At 41.8% G+C, this 25,805-nt stretch overlaps 1 protein-coding gene across 3 annotated transcripts in view; it reads right to left on the bottom strand.

Moving 5' to 3' along the window:
* The window catches only part of PIK3R4 (phosphoinositide-3-kinase regulatory subunit 4), a 70,073-nt gene that overhangs the window by 8,139 nt on the left and 36,129 nt on the right, over positions 1 to 25,805 (bottom strand). For all 3 annotated transcript variants that reach the window (XM_072971048.1, XM_072971033.1, XM_072971041.1), the window contains exons 10-14: positions 22,096 to 22,297; positions 20,170 to 20,357; positions 19,114 to 19,324; positions 16,252 to 16,417; positions 3,670 to 3,834 (exon numbers count right to left, since the gene is read on the bottom strand). In XM_072971048.1, coding sequence (XP_072827149.1) covers positions 3,670 to 3,834; positions 16,252 to 16,417; positions 19,114 to 19,324; positions 20,170 to 20,357; positions 22,096 to 22,297 — 932 coding nt within the window. The remainder of the gene's footprint in view (positions 1 to 3,669; positions 3,835 to 16,251; positions 16,418 to 19,113; positions 19,325 to 20,169; positions 20,358 to 22,095; positions 22,298 to 25,805) is intronic.

Raw genomic sequence — 25,805 nt, 5'->3', positions numbered from 1 at the left:
AGGAAGGTGCACGACATGGTCAGACATCACCAGTTCTCCCACTCTGATCTCGGCTGCTCTGGCTCCACCGAGACACCGCCGGGATGTGGCTGCCCTGTCTCCTTCGTGCCCTCCGCCTGCGCCCACGCCATCTTGCTGGAGACTAGTTGTTAGTCGTCTCGTAAACGTGCCCCTTCTGGGTTTGCCTCCTGCGCTCTCAGTCTGGGCCTTCCTGGGCAGGAGACCCCCAGGGGGACGTGACTGTCCCAGCACCCAGATGAGGGGGCAGTGCTGCTGGTGCCACCGGGGTCAAGGGAGCGACCCGGGTGGTGTCTGCCAGGACTCTCCCCTGTACACTGGGCACTTCTCCATTTGTAACTACTCTGTTTCAGACTATGCAGAAACCTGTTTCCGTGTACACCTCTGCCTGCTGACTTCAGGCTCTGTGGACAGGCAGGCCTGTGGTGCGCTACTGATGACTGTCGGCCTCCCTGGGTCCTGGCTTCGCTGGGTCCTGCACTCATCCAGCTCTCCTGTAAGGAGCAGCTGTTCTCCTCCATCAGCCTGTCTGTATCAGCGTGGACTCACAGTCGGGACCCAGTGCTTATTCTGTTGCTCTGGCTGCACCATTGTGGCCATGGGAAGCAACCAGGTTGGCTCTAACGCCCTCTCAGTGTGCTTTTGTGGACCACTTCCCAACTTTCGGGCATCACGAGATGCCCCAGACTCATCCTGCATTGTTCCTGCCCCTGCTCTGGAATCAGCCAGGTCTCCGAGGAGCCCCGGTTCCTTTCACTGGAGACAGCATTTAGACCCAGGTCTGTGAGCAAAGTGCTCGCTGCTAGTGGAGTGCCTGTGTCCGGTCCATCTCGATGACCAGAAGGAGGTCAGGTACACCACCCTCGTGCCCACAGACGGCCTGTTTCTGTATCTGTGTGCACGTACACACACAAGTGAGTCACGCTGGCACTGAGTCCACATCGACATCTATCCAGCACGGGGTCCACCGCAGCCAGCCCCCTTGCCCTGACAGTAATCTGCTTCCTCTGCAGTGAGGAACCTGGCTCTCATTACCTGCAACACACTTACTTCTGAGTTCAACCCCAGTAGACAAACCAAGCAGTTCTGAAACCGTCAGACCACAGTCCCGTGAAAAACCACCAACTAGAAACAGCGTGCAAGCTCAGTTCCTTCTGTCATTAGCCTCGCCGGAGCCAACTGACCACTGTTCTCCATAGTCATTCTGGGGGCGCCTTCACTCCCCCAGCTCGTTCCCGGGGCGGAGTCATCCGTACAACTGACCTCTCACCCCACTCTCCCCCATATCCTGGCTGGTTGGTTTTTTTAATCTCACATTACTGTAAAATTCACTTTTTGTGGCATACAGTTCTCTACATTAAGACAAACGTATTTCACATATCTTCCCCCATAGACCACACGGAACAATTTCACACCCCAAGCTGCGTCCTGGGCGGCCCCTGTGGGGTCAACCCGACCCCTACCCCAACCTGCGGCAACCCCAGATCTGTTTTCCTCCCGAGAACTTCATGTTTTCCAGAATGTCATATAATTGGAAACTTTCAACATATAGCCTTTTAGATCTAACTTCTTTCATTAGAAAAAAGGATTTAAGAGTCATCAGTGTTACTGCATGAATCAATAGTTTATTCCCTTTTATTACTGATAATAAAATAAAAATAAAACTACTACTGAGGCCTTTGTAAGCCCTGTTCTAGTGTATGGGTGTACCTGTTTTTCTTAAACTGAAAAGAACACCATAAACATACTGGCAGCTCCTCTGTCTGTTTATTATCTGGGGGCCAGCCTCTTTATCACTGCACAGCGTGCCTCTGCACACAGTACCACTTTAGACTTACTAAGGGTCAGCCAATAGTTTCTCTGAGGAGCCAGGTAGTAAATATTTTGGACTTTGCAAGGCACATGCACCCCTACTGGAAATTCTTTATTTTTTTAATGACCCTTTGAAAATGCAAAATCATTCTTAGTTTACGGGCCACACTGCAGCCTGTAGCTCGCTGACCCCTGTCTGAGGAAAACAAGTATATTTACATTCCAATACCAGCCACGTTCCCTAGAGTGATGACAGAAAGTCCAAATGCCAAGTTAAGTGGTGAAAAGATGCCAAGACCCTAATTATTAAGAGCCAGGCAACAGCCAAGCCTGACTGAACGAAGGACACTTCCTGAAAGGACCCTGCTGTCATAAGGCAAAAGCTGACCCCCCTGCACAGCCTCCCACCCAGGCAGCCAGTGCTGCCTCTGGTGAAAACGGTAACGCTTGCAGTGAAAGGTGCGTCTCGTGCACACAACGTGCACATCGCTGCCAGCAGTTGCCACGCACCGCAGGCTGTCAGGAGCTCTGCTCTTCCACACAGACTCAACAGGTACGGGCTACACGGTCACCCTCTGCTGAAATGACTTCAAACAACACTGGCAGGTAATGATTTTTTAGTTAAAGGTCATTACAGTGTGTCCGGGACAAAAGTGGCCCAAATCTGTGTAGTGAGTGTGTTAACAGATAACATGTATTTTAACGGCAAAGGCAAAATAAAATCACAAGCAAATGATAAAACAATACAAGCAAGTGATGCAATCCCAGCTGAAGCATCCCACCCCTTCTGCCTTAGCTGACGAATGGCCATGACTCAGAATCCACTCAACCACCCGCTCACGCTGCCTTCTTCCTGGGGTCCGGCGCTCCCCCGACACGCCCGACTCACCCCTGGTCTCACCCCCCCCAGGCCGTCCTCCCTGTCCGCCTACCAGCTGGCCCTGTCCCTGTCACATGGCACACCATCACACTGCAATGATGTCATTTGTCCACCGGTCTGTCTCTCCCACTGGGCTGTGGTTTCCTGGAGAGCATAACAACTCTCATGTCTGGAGTCTTTAATGCGTAACACATCCCAGTGAGTTGAAAAACTGTTCTGCCTGACCTTAAATATCTCACTTTGCAAGTGTTTAATCTGCAGGCAACCACAATTTGTAAGAAGTGGAGGAAATTCTTAAATAACACCAGCCAGTACTTTGTTTTTAAAATGATAAGCAAGTCATCTGACTGCAAATCTCCTCCGTGTTCCCATCCACTTGAGAGGTTTCACCGCCAAGCGACAAAATGCTGACAACACTGGAGTTTTCTTTAACGACGAACACTCACATTGCCACCACCAGCCAGCCAGAGCCGAAATGGGAGATGTAACGATAATTAGGTTCACTCAGATTCCAGACTGGGACGGGCCACAAGTTCAAAGCTGCCCTTCTGACCTTTTGACAAATTGGCAGAAAGTAAGCACGCAGACAGTTTCCTGAAACTATGTGTGATGGATCTGAGCTGACAACACAATTTTTTTTCATGTGCTTAAAAAGAGAAGCACATTGTAATGAGCCCTCAGCTGACCCAGACTGTACTGGGGGGAGGTTAAATTACTCTGGTACAATAAATGCAGTTGAAAAACCACAAAGCATAACGGGGAGGGTGTAGCTCAGTGGTGGAGCATGTGCTTATTAACAACCACAAAGTCCTGGGTTCAATCCCCAGTACCTCCATTAAAAAACAAACAAATATACCTAATGACCTCTCCCCTCCAAAAATTTTTATAAATAAATAAATAAATAAATCATTATTTTTGAAGATAGACAATGGTGAAAAAACACAAAGACAGACAGATACCTGCTTTGCAGAGGATGAATTTTAGGGGACTTGGGCAGCTTAGACGCCTCGACCGCAAGCAGCTGGATAGCCCCATTATCAGACGCGATGGCCAAGTAGTGGGACCCCTGGCAGAAGGTGAGCGTCTTGACACGTCCCCCAATGCGGCCGTACGTGAGAACAGACCTGCCGAGAGAAAAAGAAGGCTGCATTTCCCAAAGCCACAGGAGTGTTATTACTGTGGATATTAAACAAATACCCACACAACATTTAGCGAACAAAAAGTACTACCGACTCTGAGGTCCATTTCACATTTCGATCGCATCACAAAAACTACTCCCCCTCAAAAGTGCTGGTACAAAATCACCTTTCCTTCTGCTATTTTTAAATGGCCCTCTTCACACACTTCCGTCCGACCAGAGGAAGGCTGCTCCTCGTCCGACCGTACTGTGGTCCTGGTCCAGCTCTTCCTCCTCCTGCGCTCCCTTCCCCGACTCCTGCCCCTTCAGTTATTTACTCTGCAGTCCCCAGATGCAGCTGGTTCCACTACTGCCTGCCCTCAGACGATCTAGGTGGAGCCACGTACCCCACTGGGTCTCAGCTGACTCATTTACAAAGCAAGGACAGCCCGACCATCTAACTGGGATGTGGTGAGGCTCAAACACAGAGACCAGAGACATTCATTAATGTACAATATTATCATCATATTCTGTACCCCCAATACACGTGCCAACCCCCTAAGCTGTCTGTCCTTCCCTAAATTCACTGCAAACTTCTTGAAGACGTGAGCTTCAGAGAGGGCCTCCCGCCATCACAGGTCCCCCTTCATTACCCTCCACGAGGGTTGCATGCTCACCCTTCTACGGGATCATGACCCTGAAAGGTCACAAGCTCCTAATCACCAAATTTATTCACCTCTATCTTTTATAACTTAAGTTAATATATCTTAAATATACAAAAATCATTAAAATACAGACAATAACACAGAAAAGTCAAAACGCTTATAATTCAAATACCCTGAGAGGAATACTTGTAATATTTTGTTACATATTCTTCCAAAGAGATTTCTATACATATGACAGTATATTCATATTTGCTTCTTAAATAAATATGGGATCACATTTTACATATTTTTCTTAATCAGGCCTCTCTAGTTCACTTTTTCTTAACAATGGCTTTGCTGAAATACAATTCACATACCATAAAGTAGAACATTTTAAAGTGTACAATTTAGTGATTTTTAGTACAGCAATAGAATTCTGCAAAATCATCAGTATCTAATTCTGTAACATTTCATCCTTCCCAAGAAACCCATCTCAGACCCGTGAGCATCCACTCCCAGTCTTCCCCTCCCCCAATCCCTGGAAACAACAAATCTGCTTATACTTCCTATGAATTCATACTTCAAATAAATGCAGTCACACATTAAGGCCCTTTTGTATCTGGCTTCTTTCATTGAGCGTGGTATTTTCAAGGCTCACACAAACCCTGTGACAGTTGTGTATTACTATCCCATCAACTAGGTACACCAGTTTTCCATTCATGAGTTGATGAACCTCTGTGTTGTCTCCGCCCTTCAGTGGTTATGAATAATGTTGCTGTGAGTACTTGTGTGAGTCTTTGTGTGTACGTGTGTCACACACACAGCCCGCATAGCAGGCTAGTGAGCCAAGGACAAGGCAGTGGGAGAGACAGGGATGTCAACGTGCTCCATCGCTCACACCTGCTTGTGACTGCTCTCCCTTGTTTGATAGTAGACATAATTTACATACCATAAAATTCACCCTTTGTGAGCAAATAAAGGGATTTCTAAGCTTTGTAACCATCACCATTATCTAACTCCAGAACATCACCCAAAAAGAAATCCTGTAACCACCTGCATTCACTCCCCAAAGCCCCAACACCTTACCCCGCCAGCTCATGGGAACCACTGATCTACTTCTGTCTCTGGATCTGATACTGGACGCATCATATGAACAGAATCACACAATACCAGCTAGGCTTTGGATCACATTTCTTCCCCTTAAGTGTGTTTCCAAGGTTTATCCATGCTGTAGCATGCATCAGTGTTTCATTCCTTTCTATTTTTAAGTATGGTCAGTTTACAATGTTGTATCAATTTCTGGTGTACAGCACAATGCATCAGTCATATATATACATACACATATTCCTCTTTATATTTTTTCATTATAGGTTACTACAAGATAGTGAATATAGTTCCCTGTACTATACAGTAGGTCCTTGTTGTTTATCTATTTTATATATAGTAGTTAGTATCTGCAAATCTCGACCTCCCAATTTATCCCTCCCCACCCCCTTCCCCCCTGGTAACCATAACTTTGTTCTCTATGTCTGTGAGTCTATTTCTGTTTTGTAAATAAGTTCATTTGCATCTTCTTTTTAGATTCCATATATAAATGATACCATACGGTATTTTTCTTTCTCTGGCTTACTTCAAAGAGCTGTCAGACACTGTGGTTTCCACTTTTTGGCTATTATGAATAATGCTGCTATGAACACTAGCATGTAAATTTTCATGTGAACAAATGTTTTCTGCACGGTCACAAGGCAGCTCTCTGTTTATACCTGAGAAAGTGCTGCGTCATTTTACACTCCTGCCAGCAATAAAGATGTCGATTCCTCCACATCCTCCCAGCACTTGTTCCTGTCTTTGATCTCAGCCACTCTAGTGGGCGTGCAGTGGCATCTTCTCACCGTGGCCTTGATTTGCATTTCCCTAACGACTAAGGATGTGGAATAACTTTTTTGTATACTTACTGGTCCTCTTTGGAGAGACATCCACAGTCACCCCATGGTATCCTTGGGGGACTGGTTCCACGACCCACCCTCTCCATGGATTCCAAACTCAGGGGATGCCCAAGTCCCTCAGGGTCGGCCCTCTGGCCCCAGGGCTCCACGCCCATGAAGATACCCTATCTGAGGGTGTCTGACTCTGCACACGTGGAACCCGCAGCCAGGAAGGGCCGACTGCATTTGAATCCTCCACTTCTCAACTTGTTTTTTCTGTTTTTTTATTGTTGAGCTGAGTTCTTTATACAGTTGGGGTACTTAAACATATGATTTAAAAATATTTGTTTCATTCTCTGGGTTGTCCTTGTACTTCCTTGATAGTGTCCTTTGAAACACAAATGTTTATAATTTTGATGAAGTCTCATTTATTTTTTTCTTGTCACTTGTGGTTTTGATGTTGTATTTCAGAAACTCTTGCCTAATCCAAGGTCATGGAGAATGACATGCTTCTGTTTTCTTCTAAAAGTTTTACAGTTTGGCTTTGACATTTTGGGTCCATGATCCACTGTGAAGAACTCTCTGGGAACTCATTCTTTCACAGGTGCTCACTCAGTGACCCAGCACCGTCTGGTTCAGGCCATCCTTCCCCCACTCATTGTCCAGGAACCCGTGTCAGAAACAGTGACCATAAATGTATCCCTGCATGTCGGTTCTAGCCCACTGATCCTTACATCAGGAACACAGTGTCTTGATTTCTGCAGCTTTGTAGCAAATCTGGAAGGGTGAGTTTTCCAACTTGGTTCTTTTCTTTCAAGACTGTTTTGCAAATGGGACCTAATTAAACTTATAAGCTTTTGTAGAGCAAAAGAAACCATAAACAAAGCAAAACAACAACGTACAGAATGGGAGAAAATATTTGCAAATGACGCGACTGACAAAGGCTTAATTTCTAGAATATATAAACAGTTCATACAACTTATCAAAAAAAACAAACAAAACACCACCCAATCTGAAAGTGGGCAGAAGGCCTAAACAAGCAATTCTACAATGAAGAAATACAAATGGCCAATAGGAACGTGAAAAAATGCTCAATATCGCTAATTATCAGAGAAGTCCAAATCAAAACTATAATGAGGTATAACTCACACCACTCACAATAGCCATCATTCAAAAGTTGATGAACAATAAATGCTGGGGAGCGTGTGGAGAAAAGGGAGCCCTCCTACACTGTTGGTGGCAATGTAGTCTAGTGCAGCCACTATGGAAAACAGCATGGAGATTCCTCAAAAAAGTGAAAATAGACTTAACCAAAGATACGGCAATCCCATTTCTGGGTATATATCCAGAGGGAACTCTAATTCGAAAAGATACATGCATCCCAATGTTCTCAGCAGCACTATTTACAACAGCCAAGACATGGAAGCAGCCTAAATGTCCATCAACAGATGACTGGATAAAGAAGTTGTGGTATATTTATATAATGGACTACTACTCAACCACAAAAAGAATAAAATAATGCCATTTGCAGTAACATGGATAGACGTGGAGTTTGTCATATTAAGTGAAGTAATAGGCCACAAAGAGAAAGAAAAGTAACATGCTATCACTCATATGTGGAATCTTTAAAAAAGAAAAAAGAAAAACAAAGACACTATGAACTCATCTACAAAAGAGAAACAGACTCGCAGACACAGTAAACATCTTATGGTTATCAGGAAAGGGAATGGGAAGGGATAAATTTGGGAGTTTGAGATTTACAAATGTTAGCCACTATATATAAAAATAGATTTAAAAGAAGTAAGTTTCTGCTGTAGAGCACAGGAAACTATGTTCAATATCTTGTAATAACATTTAATGAAAAAAAATATGAAAACGAAATATGTGTATGTATGACTGGGGCACTGTGCTGTACACCAGAAATTGACACAATGTAATTGATTCTACTTCAATTTCTTTTAAAAAGGTGCAAAAAAACCCCACAAGTTAGAACTGAATGTCAACAGAAGCACAGTACAGATGACACTTGAACAACTTGGGGGTATAGGAGTGCTGACACTGCTCCCCCACGGGCAGAGGAAAATACACATATAACTTCATAGTTAGCCCTCCCTATCCTCAGATCCAAATCCTCAGATTCAACCAACCACAGATTGTGTAGTACTGTAGTACATATTTACTGAAAAAACCCATGTATAGGTGAATCTGCATAGTTCAAACCCATGTTACTCAAGGGTGAACTGTATATTATTTGTTAATTATGGAAGGTACATTAGTTACTGATTGATGACATTGGTACACATTAGTAATTAATAAATATTAATGAAAAATTATTTTTTAAAAAAGACAGTTTGGGCTATTTAAGTCTTTTGCATTTCTTTGTAAATTTTAGGATCAGTAGGTTAATTTATGCAGAAAAAGGCAGCTGGAAATTCCACAGGGGTTTCACTAGATCAATTTGGGGATATTTGCTGTCTTAACCATGTTAAGTGTTCCACTGACCAACATGGGATGTCTTTCCATTTATTTAGGTCTTCTATAATTTCTTTCAATGATGTTTTGGAGCTCTCAGTATTCAAGTCTCATAACTTTTTTGTGAAATTCATTCCTAGGGTGTGGAGAAAAGGGAATCCTCCTACACAGCTGGTGGGAATGTAGCTTGGTTCAACCATTATGGAAAACAGTATGGAGATTCCTCAAAAGACTAGGAACAGACTTACCATATGACCCAATAATCCCACTCCTGGGCATATATCCAGAAGGAACTCTGCACCCCAACGTTCATAGCAGCACTATTTATGATAGCCAAGACATGGAAACCACCTAGATGTCTATCGACAGATGACTGGATAAAAAAGCTGTGGTATATTTATACAATGGAATACTACTCAGCCATAAAAAAGAATAAAATAATGCCTTTTACAGCAACACGGATGGACCCAGAAATCATCATTCTCAGTGAAGTAAGCCAGAAATAGAAAGAAAAATACCATAAAATATCACTCCTATGTGGGATCTAAAAACAAAAATTACTATGAACTCATCTACGAAACAGAAACAGACTTGCAGACATAGTAAACAATCTTATGGTTACTGGGGAAAGGAGGTGGGAAGGAATAAATCTGGGAGTCTGAGATTTGCAAATGGTAGCTACTATATAGAAAAATAGATTTTAAAAAAATTAAGTTTCTTCTGTATAACACAGGGAACTATATTCAATATCCTGTAGTAACCTTTAATGAAAAAGAATATGAAAATGAATGTATGTATATATATGCATGACTGGGACATTCTGTTGTACATCAGGAATTGACACACTGTAACTAACTGTACTTCAATAAAATACTAAAAACATAGTACAAATAAAGAAATTTATTCCTAAATATTTTATTCTTTTTGATGCTACAGTAAATGGAACTGTTCTCTCAATTTCACCTTTGCATTGTTGTTAGCACACAGAAATTCAATGCATTCTGTACAAATACAACATGATCTTGTATTCTGCAACTTTGCTGAACTCGTTTGTTCATTCTAATAGGTTTTTCTTCTTATTGTTTAAGAGAATCTATACACAGGATCATACTGTCTGCTAACAGAGACAGTTTTACTTCTTCCTTTCCAATTTGCACACCTTATATTTATTTTCCTTATCTAACTGCCCTGCCAGTACAGTACAACTGTACCTCCAGTACCATGCTGAATGAAAGGCGTGAGGGTGGACATTTTTTCTGGGCTCACCTTAGGGGGAAGCTTTCAGTCTTTCACCATTAAGTACGATGTTCACAGGTTTTCCACAGATACCCTCATCAGTTCTCATCCATCCCTAGTTTGTTGAGGTGTTTTTACTCATAAAAGGGTGTGAGATTTTATCAAATGCTTTCTGAGAAACTGTTGAAATCATCATGTGGTCTTTATCTTTTATTCTATTAATAAGATATATTCATTGATTTGCATGTTGAAAAAGGTGTGCATTCTTGGGATAAACTGTACTTAGTCATGGTACATAATCCTTTTAATATGTTGAAGTCAGTTTATTAGCGTTGAGGATTTTAATGCCTTTATTAACTATGGGTCTTGGTTTGTTGTTTTGTTGTGGTGCATTTGTCTGGTTGTGGTATCAGGGGAACACTGGACTTTAAGAATGAGTTAGGAAATGATGCCTCATCTACTTTCTGGACAAGTTTTTGAAGGATGGGTGTGAATGAGTTAAGTATTTGGTAGAAATCACTATGAAGCCATCTCAGTCTGGGCTTCTCTTTCTGGGAAGATTTTTTTCTTTAATTACTAATTTCATCTTTTGTTATTGCTCTACTCCATTTTCTTTGATTCATTTTTGACAGCCTGTATCTCTGGGAATCTGTCCGTTTCATCGAGGCTGTCTCATCTGCTGGCACACAACTGTTCACAGTATTCCTTTGTGCTCCACAGTAATGCACTTAGTGGTAATATTCCCTCCTCCATGCCTGATTTTAGTAATCTGAGTCCTCTCCCTTTTTTATTGGTTACCATGAAAAAGTTTGCCAATTCTGATCTTCCCAAGGAACTGACTTGCTTCTGTTGGTTTTTCTCCTTCATTTTCTACTCCCTATGTCATTTATTTCCTCTTTAGTCTTCATTAGTTCCTTCTTTCTACCTGCTTTGGGTTTACTTTGCTCTTCTTCTTCTAGATTCTAAGAGGTCAAGGCTAACTTACTGATTTATGACCTTTCTTCTCTTTAAATACAGATGTCTACAGCTATAAATTTCTCACTGAACACCCCTTTAGCTGTAGCCGCAAGTTCTGCTATGCTATGCTTTCACTTCATTCACCTCAGCATCCTCTAACTTCCCTCTGACCACTGGCTACTTAGCCATGTGTTGCTTCATCTCCACATAACTGTGAATTTCCCAAATTCCTTTCTGTTACTGAGACCTCGTTTCAGTCCACTGTGGTTAAAAACATGTATGTTGATATGGTTCAGCGCTTTCAAATTTAATCTTACTGAAGACCCCTTGGACATGACAAGTCACTGTTTTCTTGTCACTTCCAAGATTTTCTTTTTCTTTCAACGATTTTCTTACCATGTGTCTAGAATGGCTCTCTGACTTTTCTCCTACTTGGAGCTCACTGAGCTTCTCAGATGTGCGGATTAATGTTTTTCATCAAACCTGGATGTGTAGGGTTTCAAGCCACTGCTTCTTCAAATATCCTTTCTGCTCCCTTTTCTCTCCTCGCCTTCCGGGACTCCTGCCATACGAATGTCAGTACACTCGCTGGTGTTCCACACATCCCTGAGGCTCTGTCCTTTTTCCTTTATTCTCTTAGTTTTCATATCTCTAACTGGATGCCAACTGATCTCTTTTCAAGTCCTTGTTTCTTTTCCCTTGCCAGGTGAAATGTGTTCACCTGTGAGTGAATTTTCCGTTTCAGTTATGATACTTTTCATCTCCAGAACTGCTACTTGTCGTTTCTATCCCCTTACTGATACTATCTATTTGTTGGAGCATTTTTTTCATCCTTTCCTTTTAATTCTTTAGACAGGGTTTCTTTTAATTCTTTGAATGTTTTTAATCACTAATTTAAAGTCACTGTCTAGTAAGTCCAATGTCTGGAATTAGGAAGGTACAGTTTTTCCCATATAGGACATACACTTTCTTACTTCTCTGCCTGATCTCTAACTTTGTTCAAAGCCGGACATTCTGATTATTATGCTTCACCTTCAGAAATAAGATATCAATGTTGTTGCTGCAACGTCTGTATTTTTTCCTCATGTATGGCCACTGAAGTCTTTGCTCATTTAGATTAGTGGCCAGCTGGTGACCGGACAGACATCTCCTCACATCTCCAGAGCCAGTGAGTGCCCCAGGCTCCGCTGAGGCTCTGTCTCTGCCGAGGCCACTGTTAACACCGCAGTCCACAAACTGCCTTGCCCTTCAGCTCCTGCTCACACAGGCTCAAGGTCAGCCCCAGTACTGGGGGTCTCCTCCGCTCCTTCCTGGGCTCGTACACAAGCCTGCGAGCGCATGTGGCCTGACAGACGCCCAAGTCGTCCAAACTTTTCAAAGGCCCCATGGGAATCTTTTTCTTGCTTTAAAGTTTTGTGTCAGCCTCTTATTAGCTACAACTCGGAGTGCCACCTCAGGCAGCTGCAACGGTAAACACCAGCAACACTTTCAACAAATGCCCTGCGGCTGGAGTTTTCCTCAAAGAACAAGGTATCAGTCAGCTCAAACAAGGACCGGCCCTGATCATGGGGCTTTTTGAGCAAGCTGGTCAGATAGGGACAATTCTCTGGAAATGGGGCTCTGAGGGAGTTCCAAAGCCATTGTGACCCTTCCAGTGGCTACCAGACTGTTGGTTTTCCTCTTAAACCTTTATTTTCACACACTGTATCAAATATATTCCATATCAAAAAATTTTATTTCCATCATAATCACTTATTTATCCAATTTCACCACTACTGCTGAACTTTTAGTTCGCTTCCAGTTTTTTACAATTATAAAGAAAGCCATTCTGAAGACAGCCTAAATCTGAGCTTATTCTCAGTTCTTCCTCTACGAGCTGTACATCAAAAAGGTACGTGATGTACAACATCCAAAACCCTCCGGGATGACGATGTGTCAAGTGCACCCCCCACAGGGCACTGCTGGGCTCTCAGGCTACTTGGCTTCTTTGCTGCATCCAAGAGCTGCCTATAAACTCTCTTTCACTGCAGTCTGCATAACCTTCATAGTTGCTCTCTGACCACTCTCCTCTTGTTTCCAAAGTTCAACTTTGTAAAATTCAGGCCTTCAAAACCCTTTATTTCAGGGGAGCCATACCATTCAAAAATTTCAACTTCCAACACTATCTGTGACTTTAAAATATGTAATCCTAACACTGATACCTTTCTTGGACACTCCTATACTGTTTCAACTCTTCACGGGGACAAAATTCCACTCAGATGTTTTACCATCAAATTCAGCAAGTACCAAATCTATTAATCTTCCCTAAAACTGAGAAGCTAAATGAGTCAAAAATGTAACAAGTTTCTACTGTACAGCACAGGGAACTATATTCAGTATCTTGTAGTAACCTATAATGAAAAAGTACATGAAAATGAATATATGTATGTATACATGTGACTGAAACATTATGTTGTCCACCAGAAATTGACACAACATAGGAAACTGATTATACATCAATAAAAAAGATAATAAAAAATAAAAGTAAAAAAAATAAACAATGCTAAAAAAATGGGGTAGCACGAAAAGCATATATGGAAAATATAATTTAGAATACTACAGAGGGGTAAGCTGAAAAAAACCCATGTTTAAGTTGAGAAAAACAGCAATTTTTCAAGAATTAGTCCCCAAGGGACAAACTAAAAGTTTAACTCAAGAAAAAAGAAAAAGGGCAGAGCTAAGATCCAAGCAGCCTAAATCACCAATCGTAATTTGATGAGAAAGTCAGAACTGGAAACCGGGTGGTCATCCGACATGAAGCCCGGGGGAAAGCCTCAGCGGTCAGAATGTTCTCCTAACACTTTCGAAGAAAACGCCACTTTGCTGCTCTTCCTCAGCCACCAGCCGTTTCCCACTGGGGTCTCAGCAGCTCATAAGGCGCGTGATGAGGGCAGCACCTCCCAGCCCTTCCCCGCCACCCTGGACCTGGGACGAAGCTAAGCCCTACTGCCACCCACAGACCAGAGCAGAGCAGGGGCACGGCTGCGTCCACAGGAAACCCAGTCTCCCAATCACCACACAAACTTCCCCAGGACGATATATACAGTCAGCTAAACTGCCACGTTTTCTGAAATGTGACACTGGGATAACACTGCCTAAAACACAGCTCTGAAATACAGAAGGCATGTCTCTGTGATAAAAATCATTTGGGAATTAACAAGAGAGGTTTTCGCAAAGTTAACCGATGATTCCGGATTTTTACTTGAGAGGCTTACTAGAGTCATTTGAATTTACCCTCCGAATAAAAGTGATAATGAAAGCAACTAACCATGTTAATAACAAAGAATCACTTGGAAAATAATCATCAGAAGAGGTGTTTAAAATATTAATCAAAATGCTAATAACATTGGGGGAAAAATTAAAACAATGGTGGTAGGCAGGGAGGAGGCATGCATTTTATGCCAAGGAGCACAAGGGAACATCCTGGTTACGTTCTGCATCTTGAGAGTGGTTGAAACTGCACGGGTATGTGCATTTGTTGAAAAGTTCTTGGAATGGTTAAGATCTGTGTACTTCACAGCATATGAATTTTATGCCAAAAAAGAAAAGGAGAAATATAAATAAATATTAATGATATGCACGCTCAGGTTTCTAGGGGAAGTATCCTGATGTCTGCAACTTATATTAAAATACATTTTTAAAAGATGAATTGATAGAGGGATGGATAATTATATGACAAAGCAAATATGTAAAAGTATTAATTATTTAGAATATGTGGAGTGAGTATATATATACATATGTATATACGCAAGTTCACTGGAAAATTCAACTTTTCTTGAGGTTTGAAAATTTCATAATAAAATATTGATAAAATATTGCTACATGGAGCCGGGATTCTTTAATTGGTTTTCAATTTATATTCTGATCAATGCAACACCAAGAGAGAACGAGTGTGAAAAATAATTAAGTATGTTGTAAAAATATAGAGCTCTTTCTAAAAAATAAACAGCACAAAATTGTATCAGATTGGTAAGGAATAAACTTCTGAATTATTTTAGTTTATCAAAGGTATTTCATTGTCTGACCAATTTGTGGTTAACCATGGTCAATGAACCGTATCACGAAAAGCACCAAAGATTCCCCACAACTTTTTATGTACATAATATTCAATTTCGATTTCTAGTAGATTTCCTTTCAGACCCAGACCAAATTAGGCACAGAACAGATACAAATACAGTGAACCTGACAGGGATGGAGGGTGGTACAGACAAACAGATCGCATGACAAGCAGGGATAGAACTATAAAGCAGAAGCAACCTACAACACTCCCTGTGATCACTTACCACGATCACATCATGCATATTTAAGGAGTCTGAGATTTCAAGTGGTAAATCATCTCTCCCTCAGCTGCTGCAGCAGGCCCAGGGCGGTTTGTCCTTTGCTCACACAGCCAGCCCTTCCACCACTTTCCCACTTCGCTCCCACTCATACCATCCGACCCACTCAGCCAATCTTGTTGGCTCTGCCATCGAAACACACCTAGTGCCTGATTGCTCCCACCACTTCCACCTCTTCCTGATTCCTACAAAGCCTCCCAGCTGCCCCTGCCCACAGCCCTTCAGTCGGCCCCCAACATGGAAGCCGGAGCCGCTCTGCTGACACCTACCTCGGATCACGTCTCTCCTCTGCCCGAGCCCTCCAAAGGCTCCCGTCTCACTGGGGCAGAAGTGCAAGTCCCCTACGAGAGTCCACAGGGCCCCTCCTGCCTCCTTCCTGCTCACACGGACCCCCCCCCCAGCTCCTCCCCTAAAGCACCAGACACTCTCCCGCCTAGAGCCTGGCCCAGAGGCTCCTCCCCAAGATCTCCACGTGGTGTTTCCTCTAATGGGTCAGGTCTTTTCTTAAATGACATCTTCTCTTCTTTGGCCAGTTTACTTCAGTTCTACCCTACCCACCAACTGCCTTCATTATCCCTCTTTTTCGCTGTATTTTTCTCAATAACACATTTATCACCTAGCACACCACGTGCTTTCCTGATATATACACTGTTATTGTCTGTCACTCCCACTGGAAGGAGAGCCCTGAGCATGTGTTTCTGCCCCTTTCTTGCTGCTGTATCGCTGGTCCCTAAGACAGCAGCCATCACAGAGGACACACTGAGTTAGTATCTGCTGGCAGACTGAAAGGGTGGCGGGTGGGCGGGCGTGCTACCTGGTGGTGGTGGTCTTCCCCTCCATCTTCTGGCTGTTCCAGACCCTCACCGTGCCGTCGTTCGAGCACGTCGCAAACAGCGAGTGCTCGTCAGAGACTCTGATGCGGTTCACAGCGGACTTGTGCTCATGAAGGTGTGCAACCAGGAGCCCCTTGGGACGCCACCCTGAGGAAGAGCCAAGGAATGCAACTTACTTTCAGTTTACACATACAACCCTCCTGCGTCCTCCGCCGTGAGCGCCGACCACCAGCATGAGAACCAACAGAACTAAACAAGGTAGCAAGGGCTAGCCAACAAGGGCAGTTGACTGCCCAGGACAGATACTGTCATCTACGGAGGAAGACATGCAAAAGAGCAATTAAGAGTTGCTCAAACAGCCTTAGAAAGACAGCACCTGGGGCCTTTCTCTAGTGTCCTAAGAGGCACAAGGGTCACCTACTACCCAGAAAAACCCTGCCTAGTGCTCAACAGCAGGAGGTAATGACCGTTGGGACCTAGAAATCAGGCACTGGGGAGGCAGCCTGGTTCTGAAAGTCTCGAAGACCCAGCCCCACCACACCATCACATGTGACCCGAGGATACTTCTTTAAACTCAGAGTTTCAGTTTCCTTAAGCATAAAATGAGGGGGGAATTACTCAGCCCAAAGGATGACTGTATGGATAAATGAGATATAAAGGGTCTAACACTATCTTGGGCCCACAGTAAACACCCAAAGGTAGACTGCTTCCCTACCTGCAATCATTTACTCTATGATACCAACAGGCTGATATAAATGGTATTATAAATTATAGCTTCAGAAAGCCCAAAGACATTCTACTGCTTTCTTTATGACATCTACACACTTCTGTTTATTTGTATTCTTTTAGTGTATCATTAATTTCCTCTAATAAATTATGAATTCCTTGAAGCCAGAGACCATGTCTTATCCATTCCAAACCACTCAGTTTTTAGCAGAGATATATATATATAACTATCTTCAATGTATTATGAACAAACTTTTATATTGTGTGTAACATTTAATAATAATTAATACTAATTTTTAAAATTAAAAAAAACAGAAAGCTATGCTGAAGATCATACTATATTGGGAGTCAGCACTGTGCCTAATTAAGTCCTATAAAGTCGTATTAAAATCAACTTATTTGTTTTACCAAGAAACAAAAATGCCAGCAATCCTGCTTCTGGGTATATATCCAGAGGGAATTTTAATTCGAAAAGATACATGCACCTCAATATTCATAGCATCACTATTTACAATAGCCAAGATATGGAAAACAACCTAAATGTCCACCAACAGATGGCTGGATAAAGAAGTTGTGGTATATTTACACAATGGAACACTACTCGGCCATAAAAAAGAATAAAATGCAATTTGCAGCAACATGGATGGACCTGTAGATCATCATTCTAAGAGAAGTAAGCCACAAAGAGAAAGAAAAATACCATATCACTCATATGTGGAATCTACAAAAAAAAAAGGACACTATGAACTCATCTACAAAACAGAAACAGACTCGCAGACATAGTAAACAATCCTCTGGTTACCACGGAAAGGGATAAATTTGGGAGTTTGAGATTTACAAATGTTAGCCACTATAGGTTTGAAAAAAAGAAAGTTTCTTCTGTATAGCCCAGGGAATTATGTTCAATATCTTGTAATAACTTTTCATGAATATAAAAACGAATATATGTATGTATATTCATGACTGGGATATTGTGCTGTACACCAGAAACTGACATGTTGTAACTAATTGTACTTCCATTAAAGAAAAAATAGCAAAAATGAAACCAAGACTACTGTCAAACCTGGCATACTCTACAACAGAAAACTTGGATGTCTACCTCACATGTGTGGAAACAACAGATGAATGTGATTTGAAGGAGGATATGCTGGATTTGAGAATCATCGAAAACACTTTGCCATGAAGTCTAGGCAATCTAGCAGGCTAGGCTGAACATTTCCCTGTAGAGAAAATCAATTTCACACAACCACTCAAGTGTGGAAAGAAAAAAAAACAAGTCCAACAGTCACTGCACACATCTCGAAGCACAAAATCTGACACCTTTTCTGGGATTGCTGTGTAAAATGTATAGCTCCACTTAAGTACAAAATGCCACTTATAAAGACAGATTCTATCATAAAATAGACAATTTGTGGTCAACTTTTTTTGTTTTTAAAGCAAGGCTGGTTAAATAATACTGAACTGTATTTCAGAAACAACTCAGGCATTGCAGGATATTTATTTGGATTAAAAAAAACTTATGTGACTAGAGATGCCACTTACCACTTACTAATATTTCTTAGATCTTTGAATCACTGATGTCTACCACATTTTCTCCCACTTCACAAAGGAAGCCCATGGGAATTCATGTGATTTTTCACTCTCTACACATAAGCACACTATGCATTTCTCAGATTTCAAGTTAATTTTTCATTATTAAAATCTATACAGAAACTCAATAAAAATGTTTTTTAAAATCTGCAAATCTAATATCAAAGACTAGCTTCCCCACATTACACTATGCAAGTCTGTAAACATAGCTAGGCCACAATTTTCACCTAACTTCTCTCCAAGTTTCTTCTAAATCTCCCCAGAATACAGGAGTGTTTTCCCCCAAATCTTAATGCTGACAACTGCTGAGCGGTGGGGGTTATAGGTGATTTTGTTTTCTTTTCAGAAGCACCCGACAGACACAGTCAGAGCTATGGAGACCCAGACCCCACAAGCAATGACTGGACACGAATCACTCTTCCTCTGGCCCTGGGGAGTGAGCTCTGCTCCCACGCCCTGTGCTGGGAGTCACCCACCACCGCTCCCGTCGACCCGGGCGAACGCGGCCCCAAGGACGACACGTTTACCGGGCGGTGGCGGTTTGCTCTCCCACTCGGCGTTCTCCATCATCTGCTTGGCCATCCGCTCGGCGCTGCACTGTTCCCGCTTCTGCTGCAGGAGCTGCTGAAGCTCGGTCTTGCACGTGGTCACCCGGACCTGGTAGGCAGACGGCACGACTGTGCTGCTCAAAACCTGTACCGCCGGCTTTCTGCTCTGCACGTTCGTCACTTCTGCAACCTGCAGAACAAAACCAATTACAGGTATTTATGTCATAAGTAAAGTACATTTGATGATAAAAAAAAAAGTGCCATGTTCTCTCTATTCACTATACCAGCTTTTTGTCCTTTTTAGTGTACCAACTTTTAAATGCTTTTTTTTTTATTAACAGAGGTACTGGGGCTTGAGCCCAGAACCTCATGCATGTTAAGCAGGTGCTCTACCACTGAGCTGTACCCTCCCCTAAATCTATTTAAAGACAATGACTTTTTTTCCATGAAAACCTAGTTAAAATGAAGTTTAATCACAACATTTCCAAACCCCTACATTAAAAACAGATGATCAGTGCAGCAATAACATTAAACAAAAAGCCTCATTAATTTAAGTGAAGAGAAAGAGAATTTTAATTTTATCAGTTGGCTCAATTAATATTTTTCACTTAAAGTATTACTGGCTAGGGAAGAGGCACCTTAAATTATAAACTTACTTCAAGTAAATCAAAATCACCACATTTCTCACACACAGCAAACTTGGGACTTCTTCCCCAGAAACATTTTTGCAGACCTAACTATATTATATTAGAGTAAGAATAAGAGAAGATTTTAAGGGTTCACTGCAGCCCAACAGAAGCGCAGCTCACGATGTCTTCACCCACAGACCACTCTACTACTGAGTTCTCTACAACGAGATCTTTTTTGGTGCTTTCAATACTAGATTTCCCCTTGGCTCTAAAGTTAATGATAAGCCTGTCTTAAGAGACATGTCCTTCCTACAGGACAAGCCACTATGCTGACTTTCCATACAGCACACAGCCCTTAAACACCCCAACAGTAGACTGGGACTCACTACCACCCAGACGGCAGTACCTGAGGAGAAGTGGACAAGGGGACGCAGATGCCAGCAGAGGACTCGGAACGAGGGGGCTTCCCAGGCTGAATCACCTCCTGGTCGCTCCCTTTAGGTGGGGCCTGCGGGATGCTCGGTGGTTCCAGGGACCCAAACATGCTTTTCCATTCTTCATTTACATTTGAGTCTTGTTTCACGTGTTTTCTAGCTACGAAAACAGAATAATCTGAAGGAAGCCTCTGAAATAAATTAGTGCTTTTATTATCTTTTTTGGGGGGAGGGGGAAGCAATGGACTTCTACATGCTATTTGCTCTTTCAACAGCCAATTTATTTATATTTACTTGTAAACTTGTCAGCTCTCATTTCATCTCTGGACAGATGGACAGATGCACTTTCAGTAGTGTTCATAATTAGACCTACTTGCTTCCTCGTTTCCCAAGGTTAGCTCAGTTTAAAGTAACCACTTTTACATGAAGAACTGACAACAAAAACAACTTTCAAATGTCACTGACCACACTACTAAATATGACCTCTCTATTTCCAGTATCAGTTACATGGGGGAAAAAAGAAGAAAAAATAAAAGATCAATTGCAATACAGCTGCATCCTGACTACAGACAGATGAGAAATCCCCCCTATTTTTTAAACTTTGTCCAATTACGAAAAAATACATTAAGTAACACAAAGTTCTGGCATTACCAATATGTAACACGAACTGCCCCTTTAACTCTGTAAGCCTCATAAACTATGTAGTTTAATAATACACTACCACATTATTTTGCAAAAATAAAATAACACATACTGCTTCACAACTTGCTTTTTCTCCTACTTAAATAAATATACTGAACATTGATTTAAATCATTCCCATGTTAATGGACATTTCAATTATTTCCTTTTATTTTGAGAGCATTCGTACATGTTTCAAGTCTGTCAGTGTTTCTGTGAGAAATTTCCAGAACTGAAAATGGTGAGTCAAACAGTGAGACTATTGTGCAATTCACAATCTCACTGACAGTGAATGAAAGCGCCAACTTCCCCACACGCTTGCTAACACCACTGTCATCAGTCTTCACTAATCACACAGGCAGAAATCGCCATCTCACTGTTTCCATTTGCATTTATTTTGTTGTCTACCTTCCAAACATACGCATTTCTGTTCTCCTATCGGCTCTGTGTTCAAATTTTTCCTCTGGGTGCTTGTGTTTTTCTTTTTAATTTGTATGAACACTTCACATTTTATGGCTGTAAACCATTAATAATTAAGTTGCAAATACTTTATTCCAAGTTTGGCAGTTAGTTTTTTAAAATATAATTCATCAGCTGCCCTCAAAATCTGACACTGGACTAGAAACATTTCAAAAAGGCATTTAAGTGAGTATACCTCCAAAAAGGGTTCCAGGAAGAATGCTTGAGATCTTAAAAATCTCATTATGATCAATGTCACTGTCATTGCCACAAGAGCTGACAGTTGTAAATCTCAAGACTGAACCGTTAAGGCCTCTCTGGTGGCTACTCTTTTGTAAGACTTTTCAATTCGCTGGGCGTTACCTACTAGAAACAGGCTAGAAAATTTTATGTAATCTTATACATAGACTATTCTTGCTTTGGTGTTTAAAGGATTAAAAAACAGAATTTCACCTTCATTCACATACTTCTACAGGGGCAACATAATTTTATTTAAGAGCAGGGCTCTGGTTTGAATTCTGATTCTGACATATACAGAGCAGTGAATGTGGAAGGTTACCTAATGTCTTAACTGTCGGTTCACGCCTCCACTCTTCTTCCCCCAAATCTTCCTGCTACACAATGCACTCGCTCACTCACTGTACTTGAAAGTTCTGTATCTGAAAATGTGACTTTTTAGTTTTACTACTAGTTAGCTAAAACTAACCTCGTGAAGTAACTTATAATGACCGGCTAAGTGCACACACGTAAGTGGGCTCACCTCGCTTGTCATCTGGCTCCTGTTTGGTTTTAACAAGATCAATCTGCCTCCCAGTTATGCCCAAGGCTGCCAAGTCAATGACTCCTTTCTGGCCACTATCATGCAGATGGCTCCGGTCCACAATATTGGCCTTTGCTTTGTTAGATTTCATCATGAAGTCTTTCAGTGCCAGAAGCTTGTCCTCCTCCTCCTCCGTCATCCCCTAAAACCAAATAAAGCCGTATGTTCTACGTTACTTTCACAAGCGGTAACAGGCCTCAGAATGACGAACAACTGAAGGGTCAAACCACTCAATTTAGAATTTCAGAGTAAGAATGGTGAAATGAAGCAAGCAAAGGCAGGAGAAAAAGATATTATCAATACACAACGAAATCTCACTAACTGATCTCTCCGGCCACTTTCTACTTCATATCATGATTTATAGCTTTTTTTTCTAAATGCTAAAATTCAAGTAGAATTCAGCTTTGAAATCTCCAAAAACTTTAATACAGTGCCTGGTAACTAAGAGATCTTTAATACATAACTCTGAATAAACAAACATTTGGTATCTTCATAGAAATTCTGAAAATATGATATTAAGCAAAAGAAAGTGCATCTACGTCAACCTTGTTGCTAGCTATGTGGAGGACACAAAATGGGGCCCTGTATGTGAAGCCACTCTGATATACAGAGCGCTCTGCACACCTCAGGAAGCGACACGCTGGCCGGCTGAGCTGCTAATGTCAGCAACACACCCACCCACATCCCAGGACAGCAGTGTGTCTGGAGTCAGACTGCCTCTGTTCAAATGCCAGCTCCATTACTTATACTATCTGTATGACCATGGGCAGGTAATCCACTTCCTCTGTATCTCTATGTACAAAATGTGGATAATTACTAGCACCCATCATATAAGATTATTATAAAATGTTAATAAATTCATCCACCTAAGGCACTAAGAACACTTTAAACTATCTGACAGCTAATCAATATTATTTAATTTAAATAATTGATTGTGCAACTTAAATATTCTGGTACATGAGTAAGTTCTACATTTTCTTCTTAACTTTCCAACCATCCACAGAACCCTCTAAAATGTTTTTATTATGTAAATGAAAAAAGTAATAAAATAATTCCCCTAAGGCCTCAATCGAAAATTTCAGCGGACTTTAAGGTAATATTCACAGTCTGCTGGCACAAGAGGACACAAACAAACCCCAGAAAGTCAGAAAACCAAGAAGTGATGAAATAAAATAACATTAAAGTACATTAATTATTGAGAGATCCTGGACTGAGTTTTTTCCAATAACCGGAAATTCTTCATTTATTTTCACCTCTCCTCTTAAAATCTTACAGCCATGGTAAGAGGTCTGTTCTTTCTGTGAATCTGCGTTTCAGTTGGTAAGACGGAGGGCTCAGCTCTCGTCCACGCGAGGCAAGGCCGACGTAAGGCCGTACAGAAGACTGAAGAAGAGCCACACCCCACTCCACAGGGGAACCTTCAACGTACTACACTAAGCAGCCAGACACAAAGGCCACGTACTGTAAGATCCCGTTTACGTGAAATACACAGAACAGGCAAGTTTGTGGAGACAAAAAGTAGATTCAGCAGTTGCCACAGGAGAAGCCAACAGGGAATGCCTGCTAATCGGCATGGCTTTCTTTCCGGGCTGATGAAAATGTTCTGGAACTAGACAGTGGCTGGCGATGGTTTCACAACTCTGTGAATGTACTGAAAAAACACTGAATCATACACTTTGAAAGAGTGAATTTTACTGTATGTGAATTTTATCTCAATAAAAAATGTCAGACGTGCACCATCAAAAACAAGAAAAAACCCGACAAGGACATTACAAGAAAGGAAAACTGAAGGACAAGTCACTTGTGGAAATGGAAAAATTTCAAAAAAAAGGAAAAAGAAAAAGCAAACCAAATCCAGTCTGCATAAAAATGTATTTTGCACAATATTTATATTCACATTATTTACGTATTATAAATTTATGGTATTTATGTGTTTTATAATAAAAATGTATTTAAATATAAATACAATATGACACAGTCGTTTCACAAAAAAATCTAGGTATAAAAGGTTGACGACATGGGAAAATCAGTGTAGTTAGCCACATTAACAGAATATAAAAGAAAAACCATGCGATGATCTCAATAGATAAAGACAAGACATCTGATACATCTTAATATTCTTCCATTATAAGCCTCAGCAAGCCAGATATGGGTGGGAATTTCTTTAATCTAATAAAAAGTGTACCGAGAAAGTGTTAGCAAACACCAAACAGTGTAATGCTGAGTTTTCCCAATGAGATGAGAAACGAAAAGAATGCCCACTATCACAAATTCCATTTACACTACACTGAAGACCCTGGTCATTTAAATAACGCAAAGAAACAAAAGTATTCACTGGGAAAAAGTGAACAATACTGCTACTATTGTTCACACATGACAGAATTATGAATGTGCAAACTAAGAAGCATCCAAGCCAAGCGATTAGAACTGGTCAGTCAGACGAGGCTGCTGGATACAGGATCAATATAAAAATTTTTTCTATACACCAACTACAAAAATTTTTTTTAATATACCGATTATAATAGCATTAAAAGCCAAATACCCCAAATATGTATAACAATAAAAGATATATAAAACTCTACAAAGTAAACCATAAAACATTACTGTGATAACTTAAAGATCCAACTAAATGTAGACACGCACCGTGTTCATCAACTGACGTCTCACTGGCAAGACTTTGATTCTCCCCTACAGGTTCCAATGTAATCTCAACCACATACCAACAAAAAAAAATTTTTTTAATAAAGTGACAAGATGATTAGGAAACATCATTTGGAAAATGTAAGTGGAAATGCAAAGGACCAAGACAACCTTGAAAAGCCAGCTGGGAGATTGTGCTCTAACCAGAGGTCAAGTCCACAAGCATGCCTCAACACTGCTTCCAGCCGGGACATCCAGGAGCGACAAGATTTACTCTCCCACGTTAAACAACTTTAAATTGGACAGAAACTATGAAACGCCACTTTTCAAGCACTAGAAAACGGGAAGCACAGGCTGCGGCCCCCAGGACAGAGGAGAGTCCTAGGACTGCCCCCGCTCACTCTCTGGGGAGTTTCCAGTCCACGCACGAGGAGGGGGAACGCAAACCCAGTTCAGCAGAGCCACGTTCAAGGAAGCAGGAAGGCTGAACATGTGAGACACAGAACTGGGGCAGGGGTCCGGCCCACGGCCAGGGCTACGGCACAGTCTCCTCAAGTCTGTGGCTGAGTACTGACACTGGGAGCGCGAGGCCAGGAAGAGCAACCAGAAAGCAGGAAGCCCCGGAGCTCACCTGGGCTGGGGTCACACACACTCCAAGCAACCAGAGCATCATGGACCCCAACATTCTGGAGTCAACCTGAGCCGGCCACTGACCAAAGGCTGCTCTTGACCTGTCCTAACAAAGCTTAAAACAAGGCTCAACAGGAGCCAACTGATCCCCAGTAACTTTAACTGCACCACAGAGCAGACCTAACACAACACAGTCATCACATGGAATCCGCAGGGATCAGGTCCAGGACCCCGTGGACACTCAAGTCCTTTAGATAAACTAGCGGCTTAGTATTTACATCTAACCCACACACACAACCTCCTGTACACTTTAGATCAGCTCTTGATTCAATGTAAATACTACGTAAATAGTTGCCAGCACGGCAGTGGGAAAACCGACA

The sequence above is a fragment of the Vicugna pacos genome, chromosome 1, assembly GCF_048564905.1.
Source record: "Vicugna pacos chromosome 1, VicPac4, whole genome shotgun sequence".
NCBI lineage: Eukaryota > Metazoa > Chordata > Mammalia > Artiodactyla > Camelidae > Vicugna > Vicugna pacos.
The sequence above is the reverse complement of the archived record's forward strand: the minus strand, read 5'-3'. Positions and strand labels throughout refer to the sequence as shown.